This window comes from Heloderma suspectum, chromosome 5 (assembly GCF_057233095.1).
Source record: "Heloderma suspectum isolate Gila_16-S chromosome 5, 16-S_ref, whole genome shotgun sequence".
NCBI lineage: Eukaryota > Metazoa > Chordata > Lepidosauria > Squamata > Helodermatidae > Heloderma > Heloderma suspectum.
In genome coordinates this window covers 31,899,601-31,926,333 of record NC_139462.1, presented here as the reverse complement: position 1 = coordinate 31,926,333, position 26,733 = coordinate 31,899,601, and the positions used below count along the sequence as shown (strand labels likewise).

The 26,733-nt window shown below is 42.0% G+C and overlaps 1 protein-coding gene across 3 annotated transcripts in view; it reads left to right on the top strand.

The window, feature by feature from the left end:
- STPG2 (sperm tail PG-rich repeat containing 2) overlaps nucleotides 1-26,733 on the top strand; it is a 337,064-nt gene that overhangs the window by 64,617 nt on the left and 245,714 nt on the right. For all 3 annotated transcript variants that reach the window (XR_014792012.1, XM_084855659.1, XM_084855660.1), the window contains exons 8-10: nucleotides 13-172; nucleotides 9,926-10,089; nucleotides 12,830-12,919. Coding sequence is in view for 2 of the 3 variants with exons in the window: in XM_084855659.1 (XP_084711785.1) it covers nucleotides 13-172; nucleotides 9,926-10,089; nucleotides 12,830-12,919 (414 nt within the window). In the remaining variant the exon portion in view is untranslated. The remainder of the gene's footprint in view (nucleotides 1-12; nucleotides 173-9,925; nucleotides 10,090-12,829; nucleotides 12,920-26,733) is intronic.

The window sequence follows — 26,733 nt, the reverse complement described above, 5'->3', positions numbered from 1 at the left end:
GTATTTCCTTAGAGGTTTGCACCTGTGAAATCATTCACCCCAGCTCCTGGCATGTATAATGAAACACGCTGTGCTCTAGAGTCCCTGAAGAAAGCATCTAAAACAAAAAACATCCCGTTTGGCCATACTGCTGTTCGATTCACCCAGGACTACAGGCTGCAAAAAACACCAGGTTTGCAATTAATGTAAACAAGCAAGACATGGAACAGAATGTTGCAGTGTATCTCCACTCCCTAAGAGCAGTGCTATCTGCACTGCAATAGGAGCCTCTTTAGGTCACTGGTATGTGTGTGGGTTGACTTGGCAAGCTCCAAAACCAGGCAGTTTATGACTATATAGGGGAGGGGGAGTTCTGGAGAGTGGGAAAGGGAAAAGGGGGCCTTCTTTCTTTCCTTCATCTTGGACCATCCCTTATAGTGCAGGGAGGGGAGTATTTTAACCTTCTGGCACACTTCCCCATAACCAGAATCCCCCCTCCAGGATAAAGCTGTTAGGACCTTAGCATGCCAGTTACATCTTTCTCCCCTACCTCCCATTTCCGTTTCTTCCTCTCAACTGTCACATTATTATATATACTGGAAGCTCACAGGTTTTTGTCAGGTGGTTTGGGCTTTTCATTTGTTTATTCAATTTTATAACCCACCTATATACGAATACTGTAGGTGGCACACAAAGTTAAAAACAATTTAACAAAAAATCCAACAATAAAACAACACAGCATAAAAACAGTATATAAGAGTCAACAAAAAGGAACAAGAGTTCTAAACAGGGAAGGCCTGCCGGAATAATAGAGTCTTTAATTCCTTCTTAAAAAACTTCAAAGAGGTCAGCAAGTGCATTTCAACCAGCAGGTAATTCCACAACTGAGAGACGGCAAAAGAAAAGGTCCCTTTTAATTTAATTTTCCCCTTTTAATTTACAAGTTTATATATTTATGCATACCTAGGGAATAACCACCCCTTCATGGATCACTGCCTTGTTGTGGCGAAGGGGCTTGCGTAACTCAGTGAAGCCATAAGCTATGCCGTGCAGGGCCACCCAAGACGGACAGGTCATGGCAGAGAGTTCTGACAAAATGTGGTCCACTGGAGAAGGAAATGGAAACCCACTCCAGTATTCTTGCCAAGAAAACCCCATGGAACGTATCACAAGGCTAAAAGAGATGACGCCGGAAGATGAGACCCTCAGGTCGGAAGGTGTCCAATATACTACTGGGGAAGAGCAGAGGGTATTTCCAAGTAGTGCCAGAAAGAGTGAAGTGGCTGGGCCAAAGCCGAAAGGACACTCAGCTGTGGATGTGTCTGGTGGTGAAAAGAAAATCCGATGCTGTAAAGAACAATATTGTTTAGGAACCTGGAATGTCAGATCAATGAATCAAGGTAAGCTGGAGGTGGTCAAACATGAGATGGCAAGACTGGACATAGACATCTTGGGAATCAGCGAACTAAAATGGACAGGCATGGGCGAATTTAATTCAGGTGACCATCATATCTACTATTGTGGGCAAGAATCCCTTAGAAGAAATGGAGTAGCACTCATAGTCAACAAAAGGGTGGGAAAAGCAGTACTGGGGTACAATCTTAAAAACAATAGAATGATCTCAGTATGAATCCAAGGCAAACCATTCAACATCACAGTAATTCAGGTCTGTGCCCCAACCACTGATGCCAAAGAAGCAAGAGGTTGATCGGTTCTATAAAGACCTACAACACCTTCTAGAACTAACACCAAAAAAAGATGTCCTCTTCATCATAGGGGATTGGAATGCTAAAGTAGGAAGTCAAGAAATCACCGGGATAACAGACAAGCATGGCCTTCGAGTACAAAATGAAGCAGGACAAAGGCTAATAGAGTTTTGCCAAGAGAACACGCTGATCATAGCAAACACTCTTTTCCAACAGCACAATAGGCGACTCTACACATGGACATCACCAGATGGTCAGTATCGAAATCAGATTGATTATGTCCTTTGCAGCCAAAGATGGAGAAGCTCTATACAGTCAGTAAAAACAAGATCTGGAGCTGACTGTGGCTCAGATCATGAGCTTCTTATTGCAAAATTTCAGCTTAAATTGAAGAACGTAGGGAACACCACTAAACCATTCAGGTATGACCTAAATCATATCCCTTATGAATATACAGTGGAGATGAGGAATAGATGTAAGGGATTAGACCTGATAGACAGAGTGCCTGAGGAACTATGGACGGAGGTCCGTAACATTGTTCAGGAGGCAGCAACGAAATCCATCCCAAAGAAAACGAAATGCAAGAAGGAAAGTGGCTGTCTGATGAGGCTTTACAAGTAGCTGAGGAAAGAAGGGAAGCAAAGAGCAAGGGAGAAAGGGGAAGATATATCCAACTGAATTCAGAGTTCCAGAGAATAGCAAGGAGAGACAAGAAGGCCTTCTTAAAAGAACAATGCAAAGAAATCAAGGAAAACAATAGAATGGGAAAGACTAGAGATCTTTTCAAGAAAATCGGAGATCTCAAGGGAACGTTGTGTGCAAAGACGGGCATGATAAAGGACAAAGAAGGCAGGGACCTAACACAGAAGAACTATATAGGAAAGTTCTTAATGTCCCTGATAGCCATGATAGTGCAGTCACTGAACTTGATCCGGACATCCTCGAGAGTGAAGTGAAGTGGGCCTTAGAAAGCATTAGTAACAACAAAGCTAGCGGACATGACAGTATTCCAGCTGAGCTATTTAAGATCCTCAAAGATGATGCTGTTAAAGTGCTGCACTCAATATGCCAACACATTTGGAACACTCAACAGTGGCCACAAGACTGGAAAAGGTCAGTTTACATTCCAATTCCAAAGAAGGGCAATGCCAAAGAGTGTTCAAACTACCGCACAAACTACCGCAGGACAGGAAGGGCAATGCCAAAGAGTGTTCAAACTACTGTTCAAACTACCGCAGGACAGGAAGGCCTGGCGTGTTATGGTCCATGGGGTCATGAAGAGTCAGACATGACTTAGCGACTGAACAACAACTAGAAGGGAATAACCTGAGTATTTTTGGGGTGAGCCCATTTCACTTTCAAACTGATAGGCAATCAACAATCAAAGTTTATTATTAGAGGGAATGATATGAGTGGTGTTAAGTTCATGTGATCCAATATAAAGCAAGATAAATAGTCTGTGAAGTTAGCAATCTTGAACTACGTATATTCAACAATACAGTTTGCATAATGATTACTATGTATACTGAAGTGAGATTGAATCATATAACTGAATCTGAGTTGTGTAACCACCATAATAATGTGAATCTTACCAGTCTTTGATGTGAAGTCCAGTCTTGGAGATGGTTCAACATATATTAAGACTGTGTGGGTCATTCTCCATAGGTCTTCAGGAATTGAAAGTTTCAAATATGGATTGGCTTCCATTATAGAGTAACCTTCAGCTATTCACAATATCAGGATGCATATGGCTATCCAGGAAGAGGAGACTACAAGGTCATCTCATGATACAGGGTTGTGTAACTTAATTAAAAACAAACAAACCCCTTTTATTTATGCTGACATCGTGAAAGGGCCAAGTGGGAGCTCATTGAAGATTTTTAATGCCTTGTTGATTCAAACTATTTTATAATGCAATCAGGTTATAGTTGATGTTTTGTGCCATTGATGGATTTGGCTGTCATAAATTTACATCTATTATTAGCATTGTTTGAATTAACCTTTTGGGAGTATTTGCTAAGCTTTAATCATTATATATATATATATATATATATATATATATATATATATATATTTGAATCTATGTTTATTTTATTTTTATAAATGAAACAAACAATACCAACAACATAATCAGAATCTTCAGTTTCCAACATTATGTATTCTGAGAAAAAAAAGGGAGAATAGCAAAAGAAGGGAAAACAAAGGATTATATTAAACTTCAATAAGAACAATTGTTTTAAACTGTTTTATTGTATGTTGTACATCACCCAGAGTGGCCGGGTGACCAGCCAGATGGGCGATTAATAAATTTAATAATAAATAAACAAACAAACAAAACAAATATCCAAATATAAATCCAATTGCAGATTATACCTATACAGCACTCTTCCAAACATTGCAGGTATTATTAAATCTTCAATCTGCTACACCACAAACGGTGAACCTTATCTTTCAGTGTCATAACCTCAGTCTTATAGCAAAGGAATGGGAGCAAACAATCCATTTTCCATTGGCCATATGTTACCATTCAGTTAATGCGTATTAATAAACATTAAAGGTTTAGCCAACAAGGAATAGTAATAATCATAATCCCATAATTATATTATTGATAATAAGAAAAAGAAGTTTAAGAAAAAGATAAAAAATAAAAAACAAAAGCAAACCATTTGTATATTTTAAGTAATATCATATCTAAAAATATATTTATATGTGTACACACACATACACGCACAAACAGGCATTTTATTACAATATATCATAAAGAAAGAAGGAGAAAGAAAACAGAAATATGCAAACATTTACTCTGGCATACTGCCAAGACATCTTATCAGCTATAACTCAAACAGCACTTCAAAAGTACAGTAAAGATGGCTAAATTCCAACTCCAGAGGCTGAGAGAGTTGGCCCCCTCATTTTAATTTTAATACCAATTAGGAATGACTCTGCAGCTACAGGATTTAAAAACCTTTTCATCTGGCCTTCAAAAAGAATGCAAAATGTAGCTGGATATTTAATATGATATTGCAGGTTAATTTGCTTTGCCAAACTTCTCGCCTTGGTGAATTGCCTTCTTCTGTCAGCGATTTCTTTAGTATAATCAGGAAAGAGCATAATCTTGTCATTTGCTGGTCCGCACCGAAGCTCACCTTGCTCTGTTGCCAGATGCATAAGATAATTTTTTGTAGAGACTTGTGAAAATTGAAAAATAACAGTCCCCAAAGTCCCTTTAGTGCCACGTATTGAACCAGGAACACAATATGCATGCTCAATATCAAGTAGAAAATCAGATGGTAAAGCTCATGCAAAAGTTTATCCATAAATTCAGCCAAACCTATATCAGTAGCCACATCTTTAATACCAAGGATACGTAGATTTGCCCTACAGTTGAGAAATTTGAGCAGACAAAATATTATGAGAAGCTTCCATGGCAGTTTCATGAGCAGTAACCTGATCTTCGAGAGCATTAACCTTCGATTCCATCTTTTGAAAAGAGATATTAATTACATTCACAGCCCCCTGAAGGGCAATGATTGAGTCCTGAATTGTTTCAAGTTTCTTTGACTGCTCTGGTAGCCGAGAAGACATAGTTTTTATCAAAGCAAGCAACTTCTCTTCATCTCCAGCATTTCTAGAAACCTTTGCTGGGAGAGCAATGGGGGCGGGTAGGTGGCATTCGCAAGCTTTTGTTTTTTTTTCCTTTGGTACTGGCATCCTCCACTTTCAAAAGCACAACAAGCAAGTATGATTGCAGAAACAAAAAAAACAAACACTTAAGCAGATTTAATTACAAGTCTTCAGATATTGCTGGTAGTTTAAATTCACAAGTACTATTTGGAGCCATCTGTCCTTATGTCTCCTAATTGCTTAGGAGTTTCAAACACCGTTCAGTAGATGATACCCCGGCGACTAACCTTAGATTCCAACCCCTCTGTTTCTCCCCAGAAGCAGCTGTTTTTCCAAGATTTCATCTGGATGGTACTGTAAGCTTCCCCTTTTAATTCCAGGGGAAGATAAAAAGGTTTCTCAACCTTTTCACAGCTGTTTGAGATAAGCAACTTGTGGAGCTCCGCAAGTCACTGCAGGATGACATGGCTCCGACCGGATGTCTCAGCTTCAATCATTATATAGTTGAATAAAAGCATTGCTCTCCTCTCCCCAATTACAGGCTGGTGGTTCTTATTGGAAGCATGTTACCCAAGGCACACATAGTGTGAAAATGTGGCTCTGCTTAGGCCAAAATATTTTTATTTTATTACTGCATTTATACCCCACCTTTTTTCCTCTTGCAAGGAACCCAAGGCATCTTACATTATCCTCCTCCTCTCCATTTCATCCTCACAACAACAACCCTGTGAGGTGGGTTGGGCTGAGAGTCTGTGACTGGCCCAAAGTCACCCAGTGAGCTTCCATGGCCGAGTGGGGACTAGAACCCGGATCTCCCAGCTCCCAGTCCAACACTCTCGCCACTATGCCACACTGGCCAAAATACTGTAATACGCTTGGATGTCTTGCTTATTGTGAATGGGCTTGAGTAACCTAGTAGGTGATCACAAAAGAGTTTGATGCTCCATAATGGCCTCCAATTTCTCTCTAACTTCCACACCCATCAGAGTTTGGTGGAGAGGCAAGGAGACAGCTTGAACTCAAAGCAGGATTAGCAAATGTGCTGCCTGCTATAGGAGTCTGTTTGTTTCTACTGTGCTCTGCTTGTATATTTAAGAGAGCACCATAAGTCTCTAATTCTTCCTGTCTCCACCAAATGAAACTAAGTTGGTTAGCAACTGGACTTCTACTGTTCAGGGAGGTGGAGAGTGCTTAACAATACATTAAAGTCGGATTCCCACTACACAGTTTTCAGCTTTTCAAAACTCTTTTTTATTTGCATTTACTGGGTCCTCCATGTTAATATAACTGAATATAAGAAACAAAAAGCAAAAAGACCCCAGAGGTAGTTGAGTTGGCTGTAAGAAAAAGTCTGAAATCAATGTTACTACTCCTGATTTAATAACACCTTGTTTATAATCGTTTTGTGATTTTAATGTTGGTCTGAAGATGGAAAACTTGAAATTAGTTTCAGTGTTGCTTTGTATTATTGTACATTGCCTTGAGCAAACCATAGAAAAGAAACTTACGGAATAGTTCCATAGCTGTTTATTTGGAAATAAGTCCCATGGAATTCAGCGAGACTTCTAAATTGTAGAAGTCTCGCTGCAATACAATACACATTGTATTGCAGTTCTAAAATTTACAAATAAATAACTTGTGGTTATCCAAGTGTGGATATTTTCTAGGCATTTCAAAGAAGTGAGGCTTTGTTATACTTACTGCAGTTGCCAATGATGTCTTCATGTATTCCTTCACATCTGACAAGGTCACCCTTGTTGACAGTCAGAAAAAGCTATTTATCCGTGTGTTGCAGATCATGCTAGTTATCCTAAGATTCTAGAGGTCATCAGAACTGTAATATGACAGTCACTTCCTAAGACAAATAGTACCTATTAATGGCATTCCCAGGAGTGCTGTCTTTTTTAAAAAGCACTTTAAGTGAGGCTTGTAAAAATAACAAACTATTGAATAGGATAGTTGCAGATATTGGGGGGGGGGGTCTACTATGAATGAGCACTTCTTCCAATGATTTGAAGGGATTCCAGTTTCCAGCTTAGTCCCTTTTAAAACAAGTTGATATATTTGTAGAAAGTATATGTGCGTGCGTGTGCGTGTAAGGAAATATAAATAACTTGAAATGTATCATTAAAGGACAGAATGACCCCTTATATGTTTTTGAGCTATGTGCCTTGAAAACATGCTTATGATGTATTTTCCTCTTCTGCCTGTTTTCTTTCTTTTGCACCTCTGCTTGTTCTCTGTCCTCAAGTAAACGTCTTTGCTTCTGTCCTCTAATCTGCAAAGAATGTGGTCTACCAGTTATCTTTCAGGTTAAGTCTCTTTTTTTTTTTTGCTGAGCACATTTTATTGTACCCTCAGTCTGTTAAATAGAGAGCTTTTTGCCTGGTGGAGATGTGTGTTTGTTGCCATCTGAAGTTGTTATAGTGTTCTTGTGCTAGTTTGTTTATTTGTTTATTTAGTTACTTAATTTATATCCTGCTTTTCTTCTGTGGAACTCAATGTAGTGTACAGATGCTCAACTGTATAGCAAGATGCTGTATAGTGTACAGATGTATGTAGTGTACAGAGTTCTTCTGTGGAACTCAGTGTAGGCTTGCAGATGCCCTCCCATCCAGGCACTGCCAGATCCAGACCTGCTTTGCTTCAGCAAGTGCCTTTACATCATGCTGAGACATAGCAGTAAAGCAGGGTGGTGTAAAGCAGTAAAGCTTTTTCCTCTTGAGGGCCAAATTCCAGTTTGGAGGAGCAGTTGGGGGCTGCATTCCAGTGGGGGGCAGGGCAAAAGGGGAGGGGCCAAAAATACCAGCATATTACAACTTAAAGCTGTTACTTCCAGTAGCTAAGCCGTAGGAGAGGCATTTCAACCTTTTAGAATGGGGGGTAAACTGTACAAAAGCCAGGAAACCACCAAATGACCAGTGGTTGGGAGAAAGGGAGTGGCGCCTTTCAAATATGGTGACAAGGAACCCTAACCTTATCCTGTGTGCTCTGGAAGCAGAGCAGAGTTGCATAGAATGGGCCTCCAAATCCATATTCACATGTGACTTAAAAAAAAAATTAGGTAGCTCTTTCAGGCCACAGAGTTCCTAAATTACTGTGAGATACAACTTTGCTCCAAACATACCAAGCTCTTAATAGTTACTTTGTTGTTATTTGCTCTAACATTCAGAAAGCCTAAAAGCACTTTATTCAATGATATATTTACTGAAGAAAAAATGAAAAAGGTTGTGTTACGATAATAGTTGACAGATTTCTGACGGGAACGAATTTAGTACCTAATCTAATCTGAAAACTGAAATACCAAATCCAGAGTGAGCATAAACTATAAAAAGGAGGAGTCTTGCTCCATTAACATCAGGGAAAGCAGCATGATAAACCTCTATGAGATTGTGGCTGTACCCCAAGGCTCCAGCACTAATCACAGGCTACGTAAATCTAGTTGACTTCAGTGTAATTTAGGCTGCAATCCTATTGTCAGGACTGGCTCTCTTGAAACACCAACAGCTTAGCACAGGTGAAAATAAACAGCAAACCCTTTTTATTGCAGAATGACAGCAACACAAACAATCCTTCAGAGTCTGCAGCCTAGAAATGTTACATAGCTTTCAGTCCCAATAAGTCAGTTCATCCATGCAGAAGCCGGAGACAGGCTCTCAAAATAAGCATGAAGTCCCAAAGCAACAATCAAAGCAGGAGCCAGAAACAGGGTCTTTAAGTCTGGTGGTTTTACCCAAGACAGATTCTCAAAGGCAGAGAATCCTTTGACAGAGTCTGAAAGGATTCTAAGCTTACAAGAGTTCAGGGTTCAAGAGTATATTCCCAGACAGGGTCCCAAGAACATGGGAGTCTAGGCAAGCCAAAAGCTCAGACTTGGGTATAGTCCAAGCAAAGGAGTTTTACGGTAATAGAGACGTTGTACCCACAAAGCTCTTCAGCCTGTGCAGCAGCTTTTAAACTGAGGTGGGGCATCTAAACGTCTTCGCCAGTCCACCTATCCCTGCAGGAAAACTTCACCTGTAATTGTGAACTTTGCCTAACTGGGTGTCCCTCTTCTATTCTCTTTAGTTGCCTTCATTGCCAAGGAGAAGGGCCTGAGCTCCCCACTTCCTGAGCTGAGTCTCTGACCTACTATTTTCCTATAGAAGGTCTCCTAGGCTCCTGCGCTTCCGAAGACCTAGTCTTGCAGTTGGCAAGGAGTGTCAGACTCCTTCTGTTGGCTTCCCACTGGGAAACCAGGCAGAACTGTGCTCTCAGCCTCTTTAAATTCAACAGCCTGAGCTGGCCCTAAATCAATCCCCTCCATGTCTGAATCTTTCTCCAAGGCTGCAGCACTGGGGACAGGGAGAGGTGTGACACCTATACACACTTACCTGAGAGTTAGCCCTGTTGAACTCAATGTGGCTTACTTTTAAGTAGGGATTTGTGGGGTTGACCTGTTACGCACCTTAACTAGGGTCACGATCACAGCCATAATAAATATGTATCCATATAATTTTGTTTTCATATAACACATTTCCCCTCACTAGAATTCTAGTTTTGAGTTAATTGCTAATGCTAAAAAAGGGTATTAAATCACACCTTTCATGCTTAAAGAATTTCACTTCATTCTGCAGGTCCTGCATTCTATAATATTCTCAACTACAGCGTTGCAACACAAAGTCTTAAAAAGGCTGTCACAGAAAAAAGAAAGAAAGGAGCATTTGGTTCTACAGTTCCTAGACTGTTATATTTAGTTAAAAGAGAAGCCTTTACTACTCCTGGACCAGCGGATTATCAGGTAAATAGGATTTTTTTTTAGCATTTAAAAAGAGAGCTCAAATAACTTTCAGTGCAATTTTATGCAGGTTCATTCAAACGTAGGTATTTAGTGGGCCATCCTCCCAGGTAGGTGTGTTTAGGATTGTAGTCTTAATCTACGCTGTCGATTCTATGGTGACCATAAACCAGAGGTGTCAATCTCAAGAGGGTGGAAGGGCAATTCTCTACCAGCAAATGGGTTAGGGGCTGTATCCAGCCAGCCAATGTCAGTTGCGCATGAATATGACAAGAACAAATCAATTCTACTTATGGATGACAGGTCCGTCAACTGCTATTAGGTATGATAGCAAAATGGAACCCCTATTTTCAAAGGCTCTATACCTCTGAATACTAGATGCTGGGTACAAGCCAGCCATAGGGGAAGGTTGTTTCCTTCATGCCCTGCCCATGGATTTCCCAGAGGTACCATGGCTGGCCACTATTGGAAACAGAATACTGGACTGGATAGACCTTTTGTCTGTTCCAGCAGAGGGTGTATTTGTATTCCTCTGCAAAGAACCTTGTGGGGCAGTGGATGAGTCTTATGGAGTCCAGTCTAAGCAGACATGCCAATTTGTTGTTCTGCCCTCTGCTCTTTCATTTGGATATGTAAGTTTAATTTAGTCGCTTTCTGAGTCAGCTGTTTTCAGTCCTCTCTTTCTTCATCCCCGCTCATTCCCTTATCTGCTCCACAAATTTCAGGCAACATTCCTTTGCATATTTGCTTTGGAGTAAGCCCCACTGAATTCAATGGGACTTTTAAGAAAATGCTCATAGAATTGCTAGTCTTGATACTGGGCTTTACAGTCTTTGAGCACTTTTTAGAGGATAGGAATATGTACTACACAGTAGCCAAGCTTTACCAAACAATGGAAACTAGGGAACTAGCTTATAGTATATATGAAAAACAAAGTAAAGTGTTGTGGCACTTGAAAAACTAGCAGGTTTATTGTGGCATAAGCTTTCACAGCTACCGTCTATGAAATCTCTTAGTCTTTAAGGTGCTACAAGACTCTCTTTTCTTCATCTGCTGTAACTGGCTAAGTTAGGTATTTCTCTGGAAGGTACATGTGAATAATCTTTTTTGAATGAGAAAATTCTCTCTGAGCAAGAAATAGATGCTTATGTGGTTAAAGAATTACAGGGATTAATTAATTTGTAAATACAGAGAAATAAGTATCTAGTCATTGGAAAATAACATTTTAGAACTCTTAGCTCTACAGTCAAGCTGAAAAATTAGGAGAACAGTCTCTTTCTCAAGTAGTGTCAATTAATTAGCATAGGATCCCTCTCGTTCTCTCTCAAGTTCCATACTATCAAACATATTAAGTACGACTACCCAAGAGCCCCATTAACATTCTCTGACAGCTTAATTTAACAGAATTATAATCATGTGGGGAGGAACTGAATACATATTACCAAATACGTTGGCTGTAGGGACAATTTTCCTCAGCGTTTCTCAAATGCAAATAATTTTTCCCCTTAGGTCTTAATCAAGCTGAATAGCTAACATATATTATCATTAGAAGTTATTATAGATAAATTTAGAGATATGTCTCATGACAGGGGAAAGATGGGACATGGTATTAACATAGGGGCAAAGTAATCAAACTTTGTAAGCCAGCCTTTATAAAGACCCAGTACCAAATTAAAAGTATTTCATTTATAGCAAAATTAATAACTAAAAGTATCTGGTATTTTCCACATACATATAATGTTTGCCCAAAGTTTTAAAAATTCACCTATCTCTGTAAGGTGTATAAAGTTTCCCCAAATAATCACACATCATATAATGACATTTAAATAATTACCATGAATAAATAATATTACATTAATTATATTTGCCTCTTTTTGCATTGCGTGATGTGTTCTAGATTGGATGAAGCTGAATACTAGTAAGTTTCAATTTTCACATAGAAAGTTTCCCTTTCAACCTGGTACAGGAGGAGATGGACAGGTGGATAGCTATATAGGAGTCATGTGCTGAGGAAGGGTGGGGGTTCCATTGCGTCCTATGCAGAGCTCTTTAATATTTTTATTATATATTAACATAGCAATTCTGGGATATAGCAGATTACCCCTCCTGAGGTCATAGCTGTGTCTATGGTCTTGGGAGGGCAAATCCAAGTCGGGATTTCCTTTCCCCCTCCCAGCCACTGTGGAAAGCACCGTGGCAGCTTTTGTTCTGAGGATGCAGTAGCATCTTTGGGAAAGGTTGGGAAGGGTTAAAGGGGGCATACCAGTGGGCAGGGAGGGGAGGGAACAGAGATGATGGGGAACACTACATCCACAAGGCTCTCTGTCTGCTGGCCCTGCACCCAGGTGAGTGAGTGTGCTGGACAGGTTCAGGGGCCCATCTAGCTCTAAGCCTTAGCTGCTCTTGCTGCTCTGCCTAGCTCTGGCCGGAGAGCCCTCTGTCCATAGAGTGTCAATCCCCTAGGACTGAGCTCAAATATCCTAAACAGTGCCAAGCTAGTAAGTCTGGAAGAGCTGCACATAGAAGTAGTTTTATGATAACAGTTCTAGAAGAGCTGAATCTATACTGGGATCTTACCTCGGAGGTATTAGTGACTAGGACAGTATTTGTTCAAATGAGTTTGTAATAAAGCCTAGTGATCTGTCAGTAAATAGCATTAATATTTATTCAGACCATAAAGCAATAATGTATTATAATGGAGGGTTTGGTTGTAACCTAACACCTTTATGTACTCAAATTTCAGGTCAAAGAGACCACTGAAGAACCACGTAAAAAGAAAAAGCAATTGTCTGTTTTTGTGTCAGCGACAGAAAGAATTCCAATTATTGACACAGTAAGCTGTTTCCAGATTGATTCATCTACCTTTATTTTGCATTGAATTCTCTATCCTGCTCTGAAAATTTGGATTGCAGATCTCTGCGACTGTAACCCCATTGAAGAAAATAGTTATGCACTTCTTATAGAATGTTTCGTTCTTAGGAAACAGAATCAAAGAAGGTGTAAGGCAGTTGATTTTTGAGTACTCTTAAAATATATCAATAGAAAATTATTCAATGCAGTATTGTGAACCTAACAGTCAAATTATCATGGCACACACATATACCATATTTCTCCAGCTAAGAGCTGTGTTAATTAGATAAGCATCTGCCTTCCCTATGGTATGTAACTGAGAGGCAGGTGTTTAATTGAGGCTATTTAAGAGAGGCGTTAATTACACTTTGCATCTTAGTCCTCATGCAAACTTGGATTGAAAGGCAACAGTTCCTCTCTTGTGTAAGCAATCAAATTTAGAATGATAAGATGTTATACTGGAAACCGAATCTGTGGGAGCAAATGTCAAATAATTCAAGAGCAAAAGGCAGTTCATTGACTTGATATATTGTTCAAACTGTTGGTGGCCATGTAGGATCTGTGGAGACAGAGACCTAGATTCGGTGATATGAAATCCTTTATTGAACCAACCAGCAGTTTAAATTGCATAAGTGTTTATGCTTTGTTGAATTCTCCATTATACAAAAGAAGCATTTTGTGCATCAAAAGATAGTATTAGCTTTAACAAATCCAGAGTCTTTGTGGTTTTGTCAGACTATCATGGCTGATAGTTAAATATATCAACAGCCATGCTGAAACAGCCCAAAGCCTTATCTAGTCCAGCGTTCTGTTCATGCAGTGGCCAACCAGTGCCTGTGGGAAGCCCACAAGTAGAACATGAGTGCAATACCACCCTCCTGCTCAAGTTCCTCATGGTATACAGAGCCATACTGTCTCTGATACTGGAGGTAGCATATAGCCATCATGGCTAGTAGCCACTGATAGCTTTATCCTCCATGAATTTGTCTAATCCTCTCTTAAAGCCATCAAAAGTGAATTCTTATAGTTGTAAATTCCATAGTTTAACTATGTGCTGTGTGAAGAAGTACTTATCTTTCTGGAATCTCCCACCATTCAGTTTCATGGGATGACACCCAGGATCTAGTATTATATGAGACAGAGAAAAACATCTCTCTGTCCACTTTCTCCACATCATGCATTATTTTGTACACCATGCAGTAGGATATTGGCAGTTTTATTCTTCTTCTAATGATACCCAACATGGTCTTTGCCTTTTTCATAGTAGCCACACACCGGATTGACATTTTCATCGAGCTATCCACCATAACTGTCAGGGGTGTTTCTGAGTGCAGGGAGTGGGATACCAGTTCAGATTCTGAAGGAGAACCATCAGACATGGGGGAGATGTTTTCCCAGGCTAGTCCAGATATGAGTAGGCTTGCTTCTCAGGTTACAAATGTCCAGATGGCTGAGCTTGAGGGTCCCTCCTCACCCACCCTGTGAGAGGCAGCAAACAGGAGGATGACCTAATAGATGCCAGGCGCAGGCGCAGAGCAAAGAGAGAGAAGGCGGAGTGGAACTTAGACGGTCTACCCAATTGGCCTTTGCGTGAAAAGCTGCGCTTAGAGGCCTCATGACAAGAGAGGGACCCCCCCCCCTTTAAGTTAGGCTAGCGAGACCACCTCCCTCTTCAAATGGTGGGCAACTCTCATAAATTCCATTTGAATCCCCTGAAAGCATTCCTTGTAGACGGAGAGTCTCTGAGAATTTGCATCTGTATGACCCGGTGAAGTAATGGATTAAAAGCTGTAGACTGAAGCCTCTCGTCTGTGTATATTTGGGTGTGAAGTGAAGTGGGGGCTAAGGGAATCCTGACAATAACTACAAGACCTCTTTTTTGGTCAGTCACTACCAGCTTGGAACCCATCAGCAAGTTGGAGAGGTTTTGCCCCAATATGCATCAATTGACACTTGCTTACCGTGAACTTAATTTGCTATTTTAATGCCCATCCTCCAAGTCTGAAGAGACCCTTTTCAAGCTCTTCACAATCCCTTTTTGTTTTAAGCACCCTAAATAATTCAGTGTCACCAGCAAACCTGGCTATTTATTATCCAGATTATTTATGAACAAGTTAAAAAGCACTGGTCTCAATACAGATAATGAGCAACCATACCTCTTCCACATCAGAAACATAGACCTGAGACATTTGGATACACTTTTTACCATCTTAACCTAGTATAATACCACCTATATAATATCTTATAAATGTCGTTCTTAGAGATATCATCCAATACAAGCCTTTGTGATTATTTGAAAATATATTAGCATTGAGTATCTTAGAACCATAGAATAGTAGGGTTGGAAGGGGCCTATAAGACCATCGAGTCTAACCCCCTGCTCAATGCAGGAATCCAAATCAAAGCATCCCTGACTAGTGGCTGTCCAGCTTCATCTTGAACGCCTCCAGTGTGGGAGAGCCCACCACCTCCCTAGGTAATTGGTTCCACTGTCATATTGCTCTAACAGTCAGGAAGTTTTTCCTGATGTTCAGCTGGAATCTGGCTTCCTGTAACTTGAGCCCATTATTCCGTGTCCTGCATTCTGGGATGATTGAGAAGAGATCCTGGCCTTCCTCTCTGTGTCAACCTTTCAAGTATTTTAAGAGCACTATCATATCTCCCTTTAGTATTCTCAAGGCTAAACATGCCCAGTTCTTTCAGTGTCTCCTCATAGGGCTTTGATTCCAGTCCCATGATCATCTTTGTTGCCCTCCTCTGAACCCTCTCCAGGTTGTCTGTGTCCTTCTTAAAGTGTGGCACCCAGAACTGGACACAGAACTCCAGATGAGGCCTAACCAGTGCTGAATAGAGGGGAATGAGTACTTCCCGGGGCTTCTATTAATGCAGCCCAAAATAGCGTTTGCCTTTTTTGCAGCCACATCACATTCAGCTTGTGATGGACAACAATTCCAAGATCCTTCTCGCTTGTAGTATTGTTGAGCCAAATATTGCTTATCTTGTATTGTCTATCACATTTTATTCTGTTGTTTTCTGCCCAGCACTCCAGTCTTTCAAGATCACTTTGAATTTTGTTTCTGTCTTCCAGGGAATTCGCTATCCCACCCAATTTTGTGTCATCTACAAATTAGTTCAGCATTCCCCGCACCTCCTCCTCCAAGTCATTAATACAAATGTTGAAGAGCACTGGGCCCAGGACTGAGCCCTGCAGTACCCTGCTCGTTACCTCCCCCCAGTTTGAGAAGATCCCATTGATAGTGAGATTAAATTATCTTTCCATTTTTCCTTGATAGATCGACTTTTACCATCTGCTTCCTTTAGCATACTAGAAATCCCAGATAACAGGCTCTGTTGCTGTCCTGGGGTGATTAGATCTCTTACTAGGGATGATCTGGGAGTTTGGGAAGGGGGAGGAGTCCAATGGACTCGCTGGGCTGCCTCTGCTGCTCGCTGTGAGACTGAGTGGAGTTCTCGCTGAGTGACCAACTAGCATTGCAGAGCTGCCCGTCCCTGTAGAGAGCTGTGATTATGTGCAAAATGGCAGCTGTTCCCTGTTCTGCATAAGACCTCTTTTACAGAATGATGGCTGATCATGTCATCTTTGCTGGTGTAACTTTGCTGCTTCTTTGTTGCTTGTCTAATTTTGCTGTGTTGAGGCTGCACATATCAGGGAATCATGATCCATCTCTGATGCATGTGTTACTTTGGAGCATCAAGGAAGCTCTGAAGTAACACATGTGTCAGAGAAGGATCATGCTTCTCTTATGCTTGTGTTACTTCACAGCTTGAAAAGTGCACATAAGGGAAAAGGGGGTGGGAGCTATAACTCCCTGACAGTTTGCTGGAATGGGTCAAAATTGCACAGGTGAGGACCCCTCATGGGGAACCTCCAAATTCTGTAGTGGTTAACTGCACCGTTCTGCTTTTTCATGGAAAAGTGAACATTCCCCCCCATCCCCCTCATTTCCCCCTATTTGGCAGTTGTCTCTGTTCCTCTTAATTTTTTATTTTTGCTTTGCACTTTTGTGCATTTTTGAATGTGCACATTTTCAGAGTTCCAAACAGGGGTCTTTCCCTCCACTCTTTACTTTGCCAGTACACAGATGTGCACTTGTGCTTTATCAAAGTAGCGATCTGGGAAGCCTGTCATTTTGTTCCTTCACTATAGCGGGCTCGCATGTTACCGTGTTCAGGGGAGGCTGTCGTTGACAGCAGGGGAGCCTGCCATTTTGTGCATAATCGCGGCTCACTACAGGGATGGCCAGCCTTGCAGGGCTTGTGGCTGCTCGCTGAGCCCTCCAAGAGCTTGCATGGCACAGCAAGTGGGGGTGAGTGGAGGAGGAGGCTCGGCGAGTGATTGACGAGTGGGCGGAGATGAGTCCATCCATCCCTGTCTCTCACTCCCTTTGAGAATATACTGATATTAACTTCTCATATCATACTTTGAAAATAACTTAGAACTCATAATCAATTATCGTAATTGAATATTACTAAGTCTCTGAATAAACTGAGTGTATGAAACAATAGATTCTTAAGGGGTAAAATCAAGAAATCAAATAATGCTACTCCTAACCCAAATGTCAAAATGTCCTTCTTCCCCCTGCTTTCTGAAAATCACCCCTATTATTGATGCTAAGGGAGACATATCTGGGCTAAGCTCTATTTGTACATCCCATACCTTCAGTACTGCACCTCTGATCTCATTCGTTTCAGCCTTCTGGTCTTACCAAATCCAACCTGCTAATGGAGTATCCTTTCCCAATTGTTCCACTGCCCAAGGTGGTGAACCCTTGGAAAATGTGAAAACACTACTAATACTGCCATAACTGTGGCATAATATTTAACATTGGTCCACAGATAGTTCTTCTTGAGAGGGATGATTTTGTAATAGCTATGCCTTAATCCTAGGTGCTTTATCATTACAAATATATTTGTGAATTTCTAATTGGATCCTATGCAGTAACTAATGTGATACTCTAACTAGGAGTGTAAGGAAAGGAATATTTGAGGCATCACCTTCAGTTTTTACAACAACCCCATGTCCTAACCATGATATTGGAAATTCAGCTCAGTAGGTCATCAGCTTTTGAATTTTCCCCATCACAAGCTATTAAGAGACCAAGAGCAGGGATAGTATTTCCTCCTGGTGGACCCCTTCCCTACAGGAGTTACCCAGGAAAACAATTTCTGATAGGCTGTCACCAGTCAGGATGACTCTCCTGTCACACCCTAGTCTGTCCAGCTGCTTGGGGAGTTTCTGAGTTCTATTGCCAAGGCCCCTTCCCTTCATTCTAGCCCTAGGAAAAAAGAAAAAGGAAAGGTGCTTTGGATTTTCCTTCCCAAAGCCCAGAAACAAAACACTTCCCAAAACCCTTTAAAAAATCTTAAAAGCACAAGTGGTAGCTTTGTAACCATGTGGTCTTTCACAGGAGAAACCCCTTTTTAAAACAACCCTGCTGAATATCCAAATAAAAAAGGAGTTTATTTAAGAAAAAAGAGAAACACGGGGAAAAAAACCAGGGAAGGCAACCATCACACACATACACAGAATTCCAAATAAAAATCAAAAAGTCAGTCTAACTTATCTAGTCACATCATCTACTTGAGTACAGTCTTGGGTCCTTGAGCATATGCCAAGTTTATTGTAGAGAGGATGGTCTGAGAGAGAGAGAGAGAGAGCGCATCTGGCTTCAAGTTAGATGGTATATAGGAGAGCTCTGTAAGGACCGAGGGGATCTTTTTTAATGGGGTTCTCTGCTCAGAAAAAGGCAGCCCCTTTGCAGAGACTGATGGTTGGTTGGTTAATACCGCATTAGCCTCCATTTCTGATGTCAGTGGTCTAGACAGCAAATCAGAAAATTACCTAGTGGCTGGACCCACCTTCTTAATGATGGTAGCTTACAACCCAAAAGCCCAAGGTGGTTAGAACCAGTCAACCTATTCAAGAAAAGGGATTAAGGTTTTGTTTGCATTTTGGAGGACAAAGAAGTGAGATAAGGCTAGATACAACTATCCAGGTTGCCTAGCAGGGTGTCAACTGACCAGATGCTCTAGGGGGCACTGTAGATCTGTATCAGAAGTAAGGGTGTCACTGTATCACTAACTTTAATAGGTAATGTAGTGGGGGAGATTAGAAATGAGAAAATAGAAGTTCTGTCAACAGGGCAGTTTTCCCATACTTATTCCATCAGTTTATGCCTTACACAGCAATCTGTAGTAGATTTTAGTCTTAATTCACAAAAATATTTTTCTGAAAATGAATGTCAAATACTTAATACTCCATGGAGCAAAAACTCTCATATTTTTCAGAGAAAATTGGATAAATTATATTTTAGGATTTGTGTAAATCAATGTCAGGAACAGTGTTTTTTGCCACCTGAAATCTTGGATCTCCCTTTACCCTGGCACCCTCTGGGGCATCATGAGCCCCCTTTATATGTGCGTGGACCGAACATTTCTACTTCATTCATCTATTTCATGGTCGCTCTCACATCACCCCAGGAATGTCTTTTTTAAAAAACAAAACCAAACCCTGTCCATATGGATAAGCTTTACAGCACATTTATACAACAAGAAGTATTCCTCCCAAGGGGAAGAGTATTGCTTGTATTATGCAAACTTGCTGAATGTTTAACAATATTGCCAGATGTTCTTAAAAGTTCATGGAACGACATAGCAGTTATGGAGCAGCATTGTTCCAAGTATATTGGAACTTGGACACAACTTGAGAAGGTTTATTGGCTTGGATGCCTTTTTGCTCAATATGTTTTTTCCTTTGGGAATTCTAGCTGGGAGCTTCAGGACCACCCACTCATCACTAAGCCCTGCTCCAATGAGACATCTACCCAGTATGGTTGCAGATAGCAGCGTCCAAAAAATGACATCACTGGGTGGTGCCTTCGAGTTGCAGGCTGACACAAAAGTGAAATATGAGGCTGGCAAACCTTGGTAGAGGGATGGAAGGATGGGCAAGTATGATGGCAAGGCAAGGATGAACATCAAAGGAGAGCACAATGGAGTGGATGAAGGAGAGTTACTGATGGGCTATAAGACAGCTGTCTCCTTTTGCCAACCTCTATCTCCAGGGGGAAATGACTTGAACTAGCCCCCAGGTCAGGAGAGTGGTAGATTAAGGTAGAGCTCTTTCCCATGATGGAACATTGAGAGATCCACACACTGTTCCGTACATCTCTTGAGGGAGAGCATCAAGAGATGCTCTCCAGTTTGTCTGCATCCTTCTTCAAGTGTGGCACCCAGAACTGGACACAGTACTCCAGATGAGGCCTAAGCAGTGCTGAGTAGAGGGGAACGAGTACTTTCTGGGATTTGGAAGCTATACTTCCATTAATGCAGCCCAAAATAGCATTTGCCTTTTTTGCAGCCACATCACATTGTTGGCTCATATTCAGCTTGTGATCGACAACAATTCCAAGATCCTTCTCGCTTGTAGTATTGTTGAGCCAGGTATTGCCCATCTTGGAACTGTGCTTTTGGTTTCTTTTTCCTAGTTGCAGAACTTGGCATTTATTCCTATTAAATTTCATTCTGTTGTTTTCTGCCCAGCACTCCAGTCTGTCAAGATCACTTTGTTTCTGTCTTCCAGGGTATTAGCTATCCTGCCCAATTTTGTGTCATCTGCAAATTTGTTCAGCATTCCCTGCACCTCCTCCTCCAAGTCATTAATACAAATGTTGAAGAGCACTGTGCCCAGGACTGAGCTCTGCGGTACCCCACTCGTTACCCCTCCACATTTTAAGAATATCCCATTGCTAAGCACTCTTTCTGTAGCCAACTATGGATCCACCTGATCGTTGTTTCATCCAGCCCACTTTGAGCTAGTTTGCTCATCAGGATATCATGGGGCACTTTGTCAAAAGCTTTGCTGAAGTCAAAGTATATTCTGCCCACAGCATTCCCACAGTCCACAAGGGAGGTTACCTGATCAAAAAATGAGATCAGATTCGTCTGGCAGGATTTGTTCTTGGCTTTGAGTTATCACTAGGGATGTACGAAAGGCACTTTCCTGGTCCCGCAGCTTGCTTCGCGGTGGGGGGGAGGCGCTTCGGTTCTCCCCCCAAAGCTCAGGCCGGGGGGGAGGTGCCCTGCCTTGCCTGGCTGAAATTCAGGCCGGGGGGGGGAGGCGCCCTGCCTCGCCCCGCTGAAATTCAGGCCGGGGAGAAGCACCCCGTCTCCCCGGCCGCGAAATAAAAAAGTGGAAAAACAAACAAACACCTGTGATAAGCTACGTAACGATTTACGTAGCCTATCACGGCTAGATTTCCAAAGTCAGCCGTGATAGGCTACGTAAATCGTTACATAGCCTATCACGGGTGACTTTGGAAAAAAAAAAAAAAAAGCATGTATGCAAATGGCGGCGCCCATGGGCGCCGCCATTTGCGTTCCTTATTTGGTCCCGGTAGTCTACGTAAAGATTTACGTAGACTATGGCGAAAATAAGGGCAACGCTATTTGCGTTGCCCTTATTTTCGCTGTAGTCTACGTAAATCTTTACGTAAACTACTGGGACCAAATAAGGAAGGCAAATGGCGGAGCCCATGGGTGCCGCCATTTGCATACGCGCTTTTTTTTTTCAGAGTCACCCGTGATAGGCTAAGTAACGATTTACGTAGGCTATCACGGCTGACTTTGGAAATCTAGCCATGATAGGCTACGTAAATCGTTACGTAGCCTATCACGGGTGGTTTTTTTTTTTTTACTTTATTTTGTAATGGCGGCGGCGGCAGCCGGTCGGAAGACCGGCCGCCGCCCCTGCCCCTGACTAACCGCCGCTGAACTCCCGCCGGGACCCGCCGCCGAGAGGGACATTCGAGGGAGGTAAGTCCCATCCCGGGGGGGTGGCGGAGAATTTCACCAACAATTTCGGGGGGCCGAATGCGTTGGCATCCGGCCTTCCCGAGATTTGTGGAGAAATTCTCTGCCATCCCTAGTTATCACTGTATTGCTTTCAAGGTGCTTACAGACTGATTGCTGTATAATCTGCTCCAGAATTTTCCCAGGGATTGATGTCAGACTGACTGGTCTGTAGTTCCCAGGTTCCTCCTTGTTGCCCTTTTGGAAGATAGGGACAACATTAGTCCTCTTCCAGTCATTTGGCACTTCACTCATCCTCCTCTATTTCTCAAAGAGAATAGACAGCGGTTCTGAGAGTTCTTCTGCCAGTTCCTTTATTACTCTAGGATGCTGTTCATCTGGCCCTGGAGATTTAAAGTCATTCCAAGTAATTAGGTGTTCCTTGACCATATGCCTATCAATCTCAAGCTGCGGAGTTGCCGCGGAGCAGAGCTGGCCAGGGAGAATTTTGGGGGGGAGGAATGGAGCGCCTCCCCCCTGCCGCGAATGACCCCACACAGAACAAGGTAAGGAATTCGTACATCCCTACTTTTTACGTGATTGAAGTAGATTTTTGTTTAAACAAATTGATCAGTCACAGTTAAATCTAGTTTGGCTACTGATCTTCACCATCAGCAGCCTAACTAACTGCAGTTTTTCATTAATAATACCGTTATTATTAATTTATTAGTAAATAAACAACTTGATAAATTGAAGTGGTGCTGCCTAATTAATAGTTTGATTGCAGATAAATGAAGTCTGTAATCTGACCTCTGCTGCCCATTTATTCTTTTTTGCAAGCTTTTTATCCAAGCCTGACCATAATGTTCTGTGCTTATGGGAAAGTGTGCTGGAGACTGAGGGCCAAACTACACATTGCACTGAATGTATAGCATGTAACTATAGCTTTGATTTTCCTATTTTGCAGGTGTGTGCGCAATGTTGTTGGTACTGCAGCATGTGGGGATGGGAGGTTCCCCCTGCTGCGTTTAGGGCAAAAATCCTCTGTGCAGCTATGAGGCTTAGGAAAACGTTCTTACCCATTTGAATTCTTGTAATACGTTAACTAACACAGATCATGTAACAACATGTCTTCTTGAGACTGTCTAAGCTTTTAACTGTTTTGGCATAAGATTGTGTTGCATTTACATGCATGAGCTTCAAGCTTGTTCACTCTCCTCTCCCTTCTCTTTCTCTGGCACAGCTGAGCAGAGATTGGATGCATTTGCTTTCAGTTTCCACTGCTTGTGGTTTGTCATCATGATCCTGGCTTGTTTCAATAAACCAGAGTTAACAGTAACCATAGTTCCAGGTTCAGAAATAACAAACTGCAGTTAGTTGAAAAAGGAAATTGATGCTTCGGATCTGTTTGCAGCTGTACAGGAGGAAGAGATTTGAGGCCTAAGGCTCATGCACATAAAGCTAAATTATGGTTTGCCATTGCATGTGAACTGGCTCCAAGTCCATATAACTGTTATGAAGTAGCTCTCTTTTGAGTGAACAGTACTGACTCCATTTTGAGACACAGCCACAAAGCCAGGCATCTTCATCCCCAGCCTCAGCAAAGGTGGGAGAAAGGCACAGGAATGGGGTTGAGAGCAACATGCAAGACTAGATCAAGCAATTCAGTTTCTAATGGACGTCTTAAAATGCATTCCCCAAAGGCAAAGGTGGGGGTCAAAATTCAGCAAAACATGAATGTGCTGAATAGCAGGAGTGATATCTGGTAAGTTACCTAGTCAACCATCTGCAATATGCTATTGTTGAACTCCAGTCTTGACACCTGTCTTTAAGACAGTCATTAAGATGCAAGGACATCTTTTATTAAGTGAATAAGAGATAGCAAGTAAGATTTTTGTTTTTGGCAAGTACAGCCATCATCCTCAAGCACCCTCTTTTCTTGTACGGGATGGAAGGCCAACTCAGTCTTTCTCCCAAAGCAAGCAGCACCATTTTCAGTGCCTGTGAGCAGTGTCTGGCTCATCAGAGTTGTGATGTCATTGTCTTCCTCTGAACTGTATAAGAAGCCTCAGGTTGGGGCAGTCCCGAGTCCCCCTCTTCCCAGAGGTTGGGCCATGCTGCTGAAATCACTAGGTGCCTAACCCCTCCAGGGGTATGTTGCCACACTGCTGCTGAAATCCCTCAGAGTTTCTCTTCCCAGAGGAAAGGCTCCAGGCTGAAACCACTGAAATCGCTAATCTCCTTGCTTGCCAGAGCAAGGCGCCAACAATGGGTGCTTCGCCTCCCCTAGTCAAGGCTCTCTGCTCTCCTTCCTCTTCACCTGAGACCAGGAATTGCAACGTGTACTAGTTTCTGTCTGCAGGAAAGGGCTTCAGCCCAAGGAAAGGTATATTGCTTGTAGAGGTTCTTTGTAGAAATTGTAGCCTCCCCCCTCCCAATGACATCATGAGCTAAACCGTGAAGGGATACCCAAGACGGGAAGGTCATGGCAGAGAGGTCAGACTAAACACGATCCCTGGGGAAGGAAACGGCAACCCACCCCAGTATTCTTGCCATGAAAACTAAATGGATCAGTGGAACGAGAGGTATGTCGGTATACTATTGGAAGATGGGACTCCCAGGTCGGAAGATGGTCAAAATGCTACTGGGGAGGAACAGAGGATAAGTTCAACTAGCCCCAGATGTGATGACGTAGCTAGCTCAAAGCCGAAAGGACGGCTAGCAGCCGATGGTGCTGGTGGTGAACAACGAATCCGATGTTCTAAAGATCAACACACCATAGGAACCTGGAATGTAAGATCTATGAGCCAGGGCAAATTGGATGTGGTTACTGGGGAGATGTCAAGATTAAATATAGACATTTTGGGTGTCAGTGAACTGAAATGGACCGGAATGGGCCACTTCACATCAAATGACCACCAGATCTACTACTGTGGACAAGAGGACCACAGAAGAAATGGAGTAGCCTTCGTAATTAATAATAAAGTGGCTAAAGCAGTGCTTGGATACAATCCCAAAAATGACAGATGATCTCAATTCGAATTCAGGGTAAGCCATTTAACATCACAGTGATCCAAATATACGCCCCAACCACAGATGCTGAAGAAGCAGAAGTAGATCAGTTCTATGAGGATCTGCAGCACCTACTGGATAGTATGCCAAAAAAAGATGTTACTTTCATTACAGGAGACTGGAATGCTAAGGTGGGTAGTCAAACGACACCTGGAATTACAGGCAAGCATGGTCTGGGAGAACAAAATGAAGTGGGACATAGGCTGATAGAATTTTGCCAAGACAACTCACTGTGCATAACAAACACTCTCTTCCAACAACCTAAGAGACGACTTTATACATGGACTTCACCAGACGGTCAACACCGAAATCAGTTTGACTACATCCTTTGTAGCCAAAGGTGGCGGACATCTATGCAGTTGGTAAAAACAAGACCTGGAGCTGATTGTAGTTCAGATCACAAACTTCTTACTGCACAATTTAGAATCAGACTCAAGAGAATAGGGAAGACCCACAGATCAGTTAGATATGAGCTCACTAATATTCCTCATGAATATGCAGTGGAGGTGAAGAATAGATTTAAGGGACTAGATTTAGTAGATAGGGTCCTGGAAGAATTATGGTCAGAAGTTCACAACATTGTTCAGGAGGCAGCAACAAAAAACGTCCCAAAGAAAATGAAAACCAAGAAGGCAAGATGGCTGTCTTCTGAGACACTGGAAGCAGCCCAAGAAAGAAGGAAAGCAAACGGCAACAGTGATAGGGGGAGATATGCCCAATTAAATGCAAAATTCCAGAGGTTAGCCAGAAGAGATAAGGAATTATTTTTAAACAAGCAATGCACGGAAGCGGAAGAAGATAATAGAACAGGAAGGACAAGAGACCTCTTCCAGAAAATTAGAAACATCGGAGGTAAATTCCAGGCAAAAATGGGTATGATCAAACACAAAGATGGCAAGGACCTAACAGAAGCAGAAGAGATCAAGAAAAGGTGGCAAGAATATACAGAAGATCTGTATAGCAAGGATAATAATATCGGGGATAGATTTGACGGTGTGGTCAGTGAGCTAGAGCCAGATATCCTGAAGAGTGAGGTTGAATGGGCCTTAAGAAGCATTGCTAATAACAAGGCAGCAGGAGACGACGGTATCCCAGCTGAACTGTTTAAAATCTGCAAGATGATGCTGTCAAGGTGATGCATGCCATATGCCAGCAAATTTGGAAAACACAAGAATGGCCAACAGATTGGGAAAAAATCAACTTATATCCCCATACCAAAAAAGGGACGCACCAAAGAATGTTCAAACTATCGAACAGTGGCACTTATTTCACATGCCAGTAAGGTAATGCTCAAGATCTTGCAAGGTAGACTCCAGCAATTCATGGAACGAGAATTGCCAGATGTACAAGCTGGGTTTAGAAAAGGCAGAGGAACTAGAGACCAAATTGCCAATATCTGCTGGATAATGGAGAAAGCCAGGGAGTTTCAGAAAAACACCTATTTCTGTTTTATTGACTCTTCTAAAGCCTTTGACTGTGTGGATCATCACAAATTGTGGCAAGTTCTTGGTGGTATGGGGATACCAAGTCATTTTGTCTGCCTCCTGAGGAATCTGTATAATGACCAAGTAGCAACGGTAAGAACAGACCACGGAACAACGGACTGGTTTAAGATTGGGTAAGGAGTACGGCAGGGTTGTATACTCTCACCCTACCTATTCAACCTGTATGCAGAACACATCATGCGACGTGCTGGGCTTGATGAAGCCAAGGCTGGAGTTAAAATCGCTGGAAGAAACATTAACAATCTCCGATATGCAGATGATACCACTTTGATGGCTGAAAGCGAGGAGGAGCTGAGGAACCTCATGACGAAGGTGAAAGAAGAAAGTGCAAAAGCTGGGTTGCAGTTCAACCTCAAAAAAACCAAGATTATGGCAACCAGCTTGATTGATAACTAGCAAATAGAGGGAG